Source organism: Pseudonaja textilis, chromosome 1 (assembly GCF_049901715.1).
Source record: "Pseudonaja textilis isolate UNSWEBS1 chromosome 1, rPseTex1.2, whole genome shotgun sequence".
Classification (NCBI taxonomy): domain Eukaryota; kingdom Metazoa; phylum Chordata; class Lepidosauria; order Squamata; family Elapidae; genus Pseudonaja; species Pseudonaja textilis.
In genome coordinates this window covers 96,887,143-96,899,911 of record NC_141990.1, presented here as the reverse complement: position 1 = coordinate 96,899,911, position 12,769 = coordinate 96,887,143, and the positions used below count along the sequence as shown (strand labels likewise).

Below are 12,769 nucleotides of genomic sequence, written 5' to 3'. Positions count from 1 at the left end.
GCCCATCAAGTATTGGAATATTGTAGGTCACCCAGCTGGCTTTGTATTTAAGTCAGGTCTAAAAGTTACAGTATCCCAATTTGTACCATGGTGCCTTAACCATTAGACCAATCTGGCTATCAAGTTTGAAAAACACTGGTCTGAATGGATCAATCTTTCAAAAAAATGTTAGAAAAATGCAAGTAGTACTCAAAGATTGAGACAATCAATCAGGAATAATGTGGTTAACAGTAGAGATGGTTTTATTTTAAAAAAGCAAAAGAAGGTCATATGGACATTTACAGTTCAGGGGAAAGGTTTTCCCAGTTTTATAATTCAAACAGATTTATGTGGAATAAAAGGATTCCAAGCTTTTAGGAATGTAAAGGCTATAACCAGTGCTGTGATTTCCACCCAAAAGCAAACTTACTAGCAACTGATGCAATAACAGTGTTATATGCTCTATTTTCTTTCAAAGCTAGTCAAAATATTAGCATAATTTGGACTAGTTGCAGTTGCTTAAAAAAACAATCCTGTATAGAATGTATGATTAATAAAATAAACTAAACCAAAAGTTGGCATGTTTCTTATTTGTTTGTTTTTAGCCGTGATGGCGAACCTATGGCCCGCGTGCCACAGGTGGCACGCAGAGCCCTTTGTGCGGGCATGCGAGACCCAATCAGACAGGCCAGTTTCATCACTTCCTGTATTTCCAGAAATACTGGAAGTGATGAAAGGGGGGCATTTTTCAGCTTCCAAAGGCTGCAGAGGCTTCCCTCGAGCCTCTGGGAGGCCAAAAAAGGGGTCAAACAGGCCAAAAATCAGCTGGGAGGCATGTGCAGTGAGGTAAGGAAGTGGTGAGGGGGCGTGGGGGGGCACGTGCATTGCCTTCTGCGGCACAGGAGCCCATAAAGGTTAGCCACCACTGGATTATAGTAATGTTTAATTTTTCATTAAATGTCACATCTTTTTCTACAATGTAAAGAACTTCTAATAGGGTCTCCCAATATTTAATTTGGATGCTTAATTTTAATTAAGAATTTTTCTAGGCCAGACTAACTAGGTTTTTGAAATAGTTCTTCATAGTATTATGCCCTTTATCTTAGGTTTCAATCTATTAGAAATACCAAATTAAAGGAAAGTTTAAAAAAATTACATCCCAGTACAAACATGTTAATTTACTTTCTGAGTAACTTAGAAAGATCTCCAAAAATAAGTTTTGAGACAAGTCTTTATTTCAAAAAGCATGCACATTTTAATACATTTGATTATTTTCATCAAGTTATAGGTTTCCAAAATAAATAGTAGACAGATTATACTAGACAGTAGTTTCTTTTCCAGATAAAACTATAACATCCTTTCTAGTAGAGAAAAAGTATGCTTTCATTGTTATTAAAACTCATAGACTATATTTGGATTTTTGAAAAACTGTGGCCTACCATTTTGCACAGTATTTGGATTAGAATTCACTCAATTAAAACGTTTCCATCGATCAGGAAACTGGTAGGCTTACAAGAAAGATAAACTGGAAGAGGGAAGAGATTATTATTCATAAACATTTCATTTGCATATTCATAAACATTTCATTGTAAAGCCTAGCTTGCAATTTGAAGCTTGCAAGTACACCATCAATCTATCATTTCATCTATGAGTTGTAAACAAGACAGAACAAGTATCATAAAGTAAAACCATAAGCTTAATCTGCCACCCACTCTAAATCTTTTCCACTTGTGAAGTCATGATTCCTCTCTGGGTTTTTTTTAACTGAGGATTTTCTAGATTTCTCTCCCATAGTGTCCAATTCTTTGTATGTAGGAATGCTGGAAAAAAACACCAGTTACTACCAACCTGCCTTCAGTCGAGGACCTGTATACTGCACGAGTCAAAAAGAGGGCTGTGAAAGTATTTACAGACTCCTCACATCCTGGACATAAATTGTTTCAACTCCTTCTCTCAAAATGATGCAATAGAGCACTGCACACCAGAACAACTAGACACAAGAACAGTTTTTTCCCCAAAAGCCATCACTCTGCTAAACAAATAATTCCCTCAACCCTGTTCAACTATTACAAAGTCTGCACTATTATTACTGTTAAATCTTGTCATCACTCCTTATCACCCATCCCCTCCCACTTGTGACTGTAGACTGTAACTTTGTCACTTGTATACTTACGATTTATATTGACTGTTTCCTAGTATGATTGATTGCTTATTGTACCCTATGACTATTATTAAGTGTCATACCTTATGATTCTCAACTCCTGGCCTATGTATCTTTTCTTTTATGTATACTGAGAGTATTTACACCAAGACAAATTCCTTGTGTGTCCAATCACACTTGGCCAATAAACTGTTCTGTTCTATTCTATTCTATTCTATTCTATTCTATTCTATTCTATTCTATTCTATTCTGAACTTTAATCAGGCTGAGGACTGGATTTAGAGTTTGAATAGTGCTGCAAATTCTATTCCTCAATAAATGGGGCTAATACAAGCCTTTCAACATTTCATTTAAATGTAACCTGACCACAGGTGTTTAGTGGGAAAGATGAATATGTGTAGAAATATTAACTGATTTGGTTTGCAAGTTGCAGTCAGAAGTGTGCATCTTTAGTAGCCATTGGAAATTCTGCCAAGTGTAATTCAGGTATCTAATCAGACGATAGGAATTGCTGTATTCATTATTCTAGATTTCATGTGAACCTTTGCTTGTTGGATACTGAAATTTTGCATTTTTATGATGATGTTTAAGAAGTTTGTTAAATTCCAGTCAAAACATTTGTTTTTAGTGTTCAGCTTTGAGGAAGAGTTGTAAAATTATGTTCATACTTTCTGTTCTGTACTGGACAGAGTCTGCCTTATGGAGTACTTAGATATGATGAAGTGAATCTCCCTGCGAAAGTCAGAATAAAAGAATTTGGAAAAAAATGGAAGCAACAGTTTCATTTCAATTAAGAGATCCCTGGAACTCAAAGGTTAATTCACATGGGGTTTCACACAAAAAAAGGAAGTAATATATCCTAGGAGACAGGCAGCAGGCCAATGAATAATCATTGTTCTAGTAACTAATTTTCTGAAATGAAGGAGTTTATATCTCAATTTCCTGTGTCCCATGAAGCATGTAAAATTCTGCTAATGATCTGTTGATTTTCACTTACAATATAAGACATATAAACATTGCATAGTCTAGCCAGCAATAGAACTGGTAGAACCTACTGTTTATACTCTCTGAGATTCTAAAACATTTCTTTTAGAATTAGAATTGAGAATCTGCAGGTACAAGAACATACTTCTGACAGATTAGGGTCCCTGTTCACCTCAGGGCTTCCAGAAGTATAGTAGCTGGTTTCTCTTAGTTAAGAAATAGCTAAGGAAATTCCAGTTCTTGTTCTAATTAGAAGGTTTTTGAAGTAACAGAGAAATTATACAGGTAATGTTGAGGCTTTGTCTGTATTAACTTCAGTTTGCTTAGGAAACTATATTATTAATTTTATAGTTTTGACCAGCAATATAGTTTTTCCAGGTACGAACTATGGATTGTAATTCCATTCCCTTGCTCTTTTTAGCATTCTTTAATAGATCACAAACCAGGAATGCTCAGTTATGCAAATTCCATCCGCCCACTAGAATATTTATGGCAGCTCCCTTTCAAATATCTTTCCCAAAGGAATTCTATCAGCTGCTTTATTAAAAACTTAAGCATTTTTAAAACTGAGTGGTGTTTGAATTCAATGGATGCTGAAACGAATGCTAAAAACAGATTCTTGGACATTGATAGGTCAAACATGTGGCATATTTGACCATAATCTTTACTTTCCACCTTTCAGAAAACTCTGGGATGTACTTTCCTGAAGTGAAAAGGAACCCAGGAAAATATATACGGTCTTGTCCTGATTCTGTCAAAAAATGGTTAAGAAGATTGAAGGAGAGTGGAAAGATTCTGCTATTAATTACTAGCTCTCATTCTGACTATTGCAGACTATTATGCGAGTACACTTTAGGGTAAGTGAATGTTGTGTTGCTTCAAACTTTTGTCTGCTAGTAGTGTAGCAGTTAAAAACAGTTCGTGATAGTGAAATCTTTCTTCTTGCATGCTCTGTTAGTTATTTGGGGCATTCCTCTAAATCTCTCAACCTGAGTAAGGATGGCTGCAAGCCACCAACAATATTACTTGAGGTTGCTACTTCTCCTTCTTGAGAGAGAGGGTTAGAAACCTGTCCAATAAATCCTTTTATTCCACATGTATGAAAGAGTTAGAATGAGATGATTATTATAAATAGATTTCAAGTTCTATTATATCTCAATACTAAATATGAAGTTTGAAACCAAATTGCTTCTTTCTTTCTGTGTAAGTAGAATAAACTCCTCAGAAGGCTACACAGGACACTAGCTTGACTCCTGTCATATTAGTAATCTAAGTAATATTCAATACTAGGGCCTAGTTTGGTTGCTTTCATTACAATTTTGTTGAAAGTCAGCAGATTCAGCAGAAATGTATCAGAATGGAAAGGCCTTACAGAACGCATTTTGCTTCCTTTTTCCACACTTCTGAATTTCTGTACACAGAATATTGGAAATCCCCCAGATCCCTTCCAGATGTTTCATTCTTTTTCTTTTCTTTTTTGCAATGATTCTGCAAACATATTCTGCATATTGTACAATATTGTCAGGCATCCTCAGGACCAATCTAGAAAGTATGAATAACATGGGGGCTCAGATCCTGTGTGCAGTTATTTGGCTGGAATATCTATTGGCTTACTTCAGTGGGGTATATTATATATCTGTTTCGGTGGTTTGCTGCAGCACCTTGGTGGATGCATTAAGGCAGGGGTTCCCAACCCCTAGGCCATATCAGTCTCTGGCCTGTTAGGAATCAGGCCGCAGAGCTAAAGTTGAGCAACAGGGGAGTGAGCAAAACCAAAACCATCTCCCCCTCCCCAATCTGTGGAAATTGCCTTCCACAAAACCAGTCCCTGGTGCCAAAAAAGGTTGGGGAGGATGCTGCATTAAGATTATTCTTAGTTCTATTTTTGTTTATTTATTTATTTATTCAATTTGCATGGCTGACTGTCTCACCTAAGCAACTCTTTTAAGATCCTTTATGCATTTTTGTGGCTTGTCATTAACCTCCCAGAATTATGTATTTTAAGATGGGCAACCACATACAATTACTAAGTAAATAATGTAAGTATGTGGCCTTGTTATTTGGTTTGCTAGCAGCTAATTAATCTAGATTGTTTAGTATGTCGTTAACAGGAATAATTTATTGGAAAATAATATTTATTTCATGTTTTGTTGAATTTTTACTACTTCCCTGATGTGTTCCTTAAAAAAGGAGGCGCAGTGGCTCAGTGGCTTTATGACACTGGAGATAACCTCTGTTCCAGCAGTTTGAGTCCTTGCACTGTGTAGCAGGGTGAACTTACGCCACTCGCTTCAGCTTCTGCCCACCTCGGCATTCAAAAGCATGTTCAATGTAAGTAGATAATTAGGTACCACTTTGGTGGAGCGAAAAGCTGGACCTTTGTGTAGCGGTTAGAATCCTGCCAGCACGGAACCTTCCTAGTTGTGATGCTCATTTACGAGGCAGCTTCAAGGAGGAAGAAAGGCGTTGGATGCTGCTGCAGGAAAAGCTGTTCATCTTTCTTTCTAGCATGAAGCTAGCTTGCCTCTCCTATGGCGCACTGTAGGAAGCATGCAAACATGTACCTAACAGTTTTGCTAATCAAGCAGTGGAGTACTACTCTGCATTAGCATTGTAGTCTCCAGGCTACTGTTACAATGCCATACGCTATTATTTTTAAAGTCCTTCAAAAGACTGAGTTACATGCAGATAACCCATATAAGATATACCTGTATATATCTAGTCTTTAGCTGAATATATGGTTTATATTATCTCAACTTTCACCAAGGGAGAACAATAATTGAAATGTTGTTTGTGCTTACTCATACAGATGAAAATACCATTTTAATTTATTTTTGTTGTTGTAGGAATGATTTTGAAGATCTTTTTGACATTATAATCACAAATGCCCTGAAACCTGGTTTCTTTTCTCGGACATCAACTCAAAGACCTTTCCGGAGTCTGGGTAAGCTAGAATTAAACATATTAATATGGAGGTTAGCAAAGAAGTTGTAAGCAAATTTATTGGCCATCTGATAGTTGCCCTCCTTTTATTTTGTCTTACTCCTTTTCACATTAAGCTGCCTAAATTCCTAAAATATCTGGAGAGCATAATGTTTCTAGTTTGAGTGGGGAAGGCATTTGTTTGGCTCACTGGTCTGTATTAAAATGGGAGGAGGGGTAACCCTGCAGTTCCTAAGCTATAGGTAAACTAAAATGCAGTGAGCCTTTGCCTTAACACTTCTCTGAATGTCAGACAAAATTGCGTACCAAAATGTTTAAGTTTGGGAAGCAAAAATATAGAAAAGAGAAACATATTCAAACACATGTACAGACCTTTTACCAAAATACCTGCCAATAAATGCAGAATAAAAGATTAAATGAACTTGTGCTTCAAATTCAAATATTGAATAAAGCCAAAATAAGTGTGTATATATGTTTAATCTATCCTGGTTAAGAAACTTCTGAGTAGACACACAAATGACCTACATTGGAATTATATAATGTTTTTATGCATGCAAACAAGAACTTAATTCTGTTTATGTAGTTGAAGCAGAATAGTGAATCATACAAAGCAGATATTGAGAATGATGTGGAAGGCCTGACAGATTAAATTGTTCCACCAGAGACGTTAATAAACAATGTAATATTATATCAACATGGTTCAGACTCAATAAATTAATTTTTAAAAATGACTGCAGCATAATATTGAGTTAAATGTAACAGAAGAATACATTAATGAGGTACATATTATAGCTTTTCCTAAGATCGTGCATACCTTTTATGTCAAAATTATTGATATTGTTCAACAGTTTGATAATTTATCACAGTATTTTATTAATTTGAGTTAGTCCCATAGCTTCTGTTAAGCTAATATTTCTCTGAAAATTAATATAATTGGGGTTTAAATTGGTTTTTCAACCTTACTTAGGCCTCTATAAATATAAAATATTTTATTGGCATAAACAGAAGTTTAAAAATTCCATCCATATTATATGAATGATCTTTTTGTTATCACTATGGATCAGATAATTAAAACTAGGAACTTTAGTCAAGTTTTAAATGCTTTATTGAATTGGATAATATCCCACCTACATCTGATTCCTGTGTATGGAAAGCATAACAAGCTTATATGCTGGAGCTTAAATTTGAGTATGTGTGGTGACTTTGAAAACCTCAGCAACAACAATTCATTTTCTTTTCAGTAGGGCATGAAAGTTGCTCCTGATTAGATTTTTTTTATATACCTTTAAAAAAAATTTTCTATTATCCAACTTGCCTTAAAATAGACTCTGACTAGAAGTTTCAGTCTCTCCTACTGGAAATTCAAATAAAGCATAATATAGAACAGGGGTCCCCAACCCCTGGGCCGCAGCCACTACTGGCCTATTTTTAATTGGGTGCCATCCCATCTACCACTTGCACAGCCCAGTAGTTTAAAGAGAACATTGAAGGTTGAAAGCTCTTGTTTTAGTTGTAAGAAATGGAAGGACAGGTTTTATACTGACCACAGATACAGGAAACTAAAGGAATTCCAAATGTAATGCCTCTAGCAAGAATAGAATGCCATGTGTTGTCCGAACAATATTGTACATTTCTAAGGCTGAATAATGTATTTTAAGATGTTTACATTAAGGTAGTCAGGTGAGAAACACTATTTGCAGGGACATGCTTGATTGGCACATTAGAACATTACCCAAAAATAAATTACTTTTTTTTCAAGTTCACTTGTTCATATTATGATAATTATGTAATTATATCATTTCACATATAATGTATATTATCATGGGTTAGAAAGTATACAATATCATCAAGAGAGTAAAAGAATTGAAATGGAAATGGGCTGATCACGCAGCAAGAAGGCAGGTGGACCAAGGCAGTCATAGAATGGATCTCACTTGATAGAATGAGTCCATGAAAGAAACCTAAAACGAGATGGAGTGACAACATCAGCAAGTATTATGGGTCCAATTGGCAAAAGAAATCTCAGAATCGTATTGATTGGAAACATGTGGAAGAGGCCTTCATCCTGCAGTGGACAGACTGGCTAAGATGATGATGATGATGATGATGATGATGATATTTGATATTTATATTAGCAAATCCCTGAATGAAATGTACAGCTAAAGGAGAGTATTTCATATACATGCGCTTGCATTGGCAAGCTCAAGGGGATAGAAGAAAGTAATTATAACTGGATCACTGATCTTTCTAGAACTGAAATTCAAGTAAGCAAGGGTTAATACAATATTTTTTTCTTTTTATTCATAAAAAGTCAGTGTGGTATAGTAGTTAAGGTGTTGGACTAAAACTAGAGACATTCAGGTTCAAGTCCCGCATTCAACCATGGGAACTCACTGGATGACTTTGGCCTAGTCACTTTACCCCAACTCAGCATGCCCCAGACAGTTGTTTCTAGAAAGAAAAATTGAAGGAACAGTTTGCCCTGAGGTCCTGGAGAAATAGTTCCATATAAATAACAAAAGAATAAGAGCTTCCTCTTACTTGTAAGAAGGACTGAAATCCAACAGAGACTCCCACTGGAGAAAGGGTGAATAAGTAAAGATCATTCTGAAGCTTTGCATTTCACACAGTTGTCAGATGACTTCCTAAGTTTTGGAATGGTTTCTAAGATAGTGCAAGAGCAGGAATTAGTAAACATCTCCTCCCTCTCTTAACAGGCCCATTCAAGGGCAATGTTCTGTTAACTGAGCCAGAGATTCCAACATAATATATTTAATACTATAAATTTTTCTACCATATTCTGCCAGTGATTCCTCCATTAAATATAACTGCCCCTGCACAAACAAACACACACACACATGATATAAACAGCTGTGTTTCATATTAAATGTTACATATGGCATTAGAGCAATAAGAAAGTTGTGCAAAATCCATTAAATTGCTATTTCTTCCACAGGACTGAGTACATTTCTAGCTTATTCAACCAAGTGTTCCTAAAATAAATGTTCCATTAAGGACACAAAGGACCTCACTTGAGAAAGCTACAGTATCAAAAGTTGCTTATAATCAAATTATAATCCACATTAGTGGAGTTCTTAAACTGTCTAAGCTTAGTTATTTGCTTGTAAATAGTTCGTTGTCTGACTAGGTACCATCATCAGTGCTAGGTTTGTTTCCTGTTATATACAGTAGCTTACCCTACCAGGGCCAGGGAAATAGTCAATAGAAGAAAAAAATCAGGAGTCATGTACAATAGACAATGTAAGGGTTGTAACAGTATTATCTAGGACAGTCAGGCAGAAGACTGCAGAGTGCATTGACAGAATGAAGATTCCTTAATCTCATAACACAGAGACAAACTTGACCATAGTCTCAGCTCAGAAACTGTGAGCATTCTATACCAAACTAAATCCAAAAAATCACTAGGGAATCCAGGAGGGTTGGCATTTGAACAAATTAGCCCTCAGTAGACACACAGACACATTCAAAAGAGACAATAAAACACTAAGAGGGAGACAAAAAAAACTTCATAACACATCCTCCCTAGCATTCGGATAAGTAGGGATTATCCCCAGACAAACAAGCAGAAAACAATAACTAATCCAGAAACGACCAGACAAAATAACACACATAACCCAACATTGGCAGCACGCACTACTGTATTAACAAACCCTGACCCCCATTCACTGGCACTGATGATAAAACCTCAGCAATAAAACATCTCAGAGCTCACCAAGAACTCAGTTCAACTCAAAGCCACATGTATTCTCTTGTATTCAATTACAGCAGTGATCTGCAACCTTTGTAGTTAGGCAGAGGGGGGGGAGAGGGGAACTGGGCCATGCAAGCTGTGGGATGACATGCATGCACACATGTTGATCTGCACATGGCTATCCACGTAGTGGGCTGCAGCCTGGGAGTTGGGGACCCATGGATTACATGATTCTGATCTTAGTTTTGTGTGCATTAGAAGCCAGCTTCTTTCTTTCTATAGCCAACTACTTATTTCCATTTTCTAAAGTAGCCACATTTTCTTCAACTATATACAAATATAATTTTACAGTTTTATATAATTTTAGAGACCCAAGTTGACATTGTCCCCCACATTCAAACCTGTACATTACAAGATCATATTTAATTTATCTAGCTTATTTTATAAAATAACTATGGGCAAGATGGGAGTGCAAATCATAATGACATTGTGAGTAGAAAATCTAATATTTTGGTTCACAACCTGAGAAAATTAGATTGCCCCATCATCTCTGAAAATTATTTGCCCTGAGAATAAAGTTGCTGTTTCTTCTGACATAAAAAATGGTGTTGCATTAACAGAAGCAATGCATTTGGAGGAGGTGAAGTAACAGTTTGATGGAACTCTGCACTGATTGAAATAGATGTGGAGTTCGGCCATCAGTTCTAGATCCTATTCTTTAAAAGGGATGTGAAGTGGGTTCAGAAGACAGATACTGTGATGACCTGGGGCTGGGCATGGAAGCATGAAGGCTTAACTCCCCTTTATTGCTCCAACTCTCCCCCCAAAGTCCCATCGTTCACTGCAAGTCCAGAAGCCAAGCTCTAAACATGCACCTCCTGGTATTAGTCCAGAGGAGAAGCACAGTTCTGAGAGCAGCCACAATTCATGGAATTGGTTCCAAGGAGTCCTCATCACAGGAAGAGTTTACTGGGACTGCAACACAACCCGGAGCAGAATTGCATCACTGTGCACTCGCACATAGCCAGGCCAGGCCAGGCCAGGCAAGCAAGGCAAACAGGGCAAGGCAAGCAAAGTATCCAGACATCGGTAACAACATGTGAGACTGGAAAAAGGCAATGCTTGTTCCTGACAAGTGCCCCTCCCAACAGTGTCTCTTTAAATCTCATTCCCTAGGTGAACCTTGTGAAGAGGAGCAGGGCACCCGAGTCATCGGGTCACCCTGCACTGATCCCGCCTCCTCCATTCTCCGTGCTCGGGGAATCGGGCGGAGGTAATTGCTCATTGCTGGAGCTCCTCTGCTCCACTGCCTGCCCTCTCCTCCCCCCTTGCTTGGTCATCCTGTGCCCTATCTCCTTCACTGGCGACCCTTCCCAGGCCCAAAGGACCTGGAACTGCTTCATCCTGCTCCCCTGTCATTCCTCCATTGGCCCTAGCTCCATCTCCTCCTCCTTGGACCCAGGCTCCAACGAGGTCATGACAGATATAAGGAAGATAAGGAGTCTGAATCCAAGCTCTGTGCATCACAGTTAAAGAAGCTGGTATGGTTAGATTGCAACTAATCAATAAGAGAACCAACTTAGAACTAAGGAGAAATTTCCTGATAATGAGAACAATAAATCAGTGGAACCACTTGCCTCTAGAAGTTGTAGGTGCCCCAACATTGGAGGCTTTTAAGAAGAGATTGAACTACCATTTATCTGAAATGTTATAGGGTTTCCTGCTTGAGCCGGGGGTTAAATTAGAAGACCTCCAAGGTCCCTTGCAATTCTGTTAGTCTGCAAAAGAGAAAGCTAAGGGGAGATGCATGTAATAGTCTACAACCAATTAAAATTCTATCATGCACTAATGAGGGCTGATCTGATAACTGCTGAAACTGATCAGTGGATTGACATTAAAAGTTGAAGCAGAATATTAGGAGGCGTGTTCTGGTGGTAGGAGTTGTTAAGCTGTGGAAGAATGCCCAACACAGTAATGGATTTTCCCTCAATAGAGGTCATTAACGGGGACCTAGATAGTCTACTATTGGACATGATTTAGTGAATGCCACTGAACTCAGTGGAGTATACTTTTAAGGACTGACTCCCTAATGTTCCAATGATTGTTTCACTTCTTGCTATAACAATTGTGTGTCAGACAAGATCTCATATGCTTTTTCATACTGATTTATCTGACCTTCATATTATTTACCTACACATAAATGCATACATACTCCAAGATCATAGCTATGTCTTGCTGTAGTTCAGAAATATAAATAAATTATGTCTTCCTATCATTTTTAAACAACAGTTTTCTTTAGCAATAACCAGGATCATGAGAACAGTGCAGGACTCTTAAATATTCTTTATATTGAGGTACTGCAAGAACTTTGGTTTATACAGATTCAAATCCTTCCATGATATGCTGATACTGTCTTCCCACATCAGTTCTCTTCTCAACTCTCATATCCCCAGAACTACAACCACAGAGGTAATTGCTGGGCAACTTTGAATAGTTGCTCCTTTGTGAAAGAGAATACTCTCTCTTGAACCTTGGAGTGCCCTGTAGCTGTGTGCTGTCCTTTGGAGTACTTGGTGATTTCCCATTGGATTACCCCTAAAAGTTATTTTTCTTCTTTCAATATTTTAATGTTTCCACAACAAAGCAGTTTAAATAGCTCTGTTTGCAAAACAATGATATTAGCTGTACTAATACCATGTTTCCCCCGAAAATAACTCCATCTTTTTTTCTTTCTTTTTTTTGCTGTAAAAAAAGCACCAGGTCTTATTTTCTGGGGATGTCATCCACTGACTAACCTCACTCACCCCTGCCCTCCTTTTTGCTGCCAGAGACTTCAGGAATTTCTTCTTTTGCAGCCAGCAAGGCTTTCCTGAAGGCATCTGCAGTCAATAACAGAGCTCCAGATTGATCCGGAGCTTTGTTATCAGCTACAGAGACCTTCAGGAAAGCCTTGCCAGCCTTGCCAGCTGCAAAAGAAATGGGCCAGCCAG

General features: G+C 37.6%; 1 protein-coding gene across 1 annotated transcript in view; it reads left to right on the top strand.

Annotated features, from left to right (window-relative positions):
- NT5DC1 (5'-nucleotidase domain containing 1) overlaps positions 1-12,769 on the top strand; it is a 75,185-nt gene that overhangs the window by 49,609 nt on the left and 12,807 nt on the right. Inside the window, exons 5-6 of the mRNA XM_087912742.1 lie at positions 3,807-3,981; positions 5,971-6,068. Of these exons, the coding sequence (XP_087768868.1) occupies positions 3,807-3,981; positions 5,971-6,068 (273 nt within the window). The remainder of the gene's footprint in view (positions 1-3,806; positions 3,982-5,970; positions 6,069-12,769) is intronic.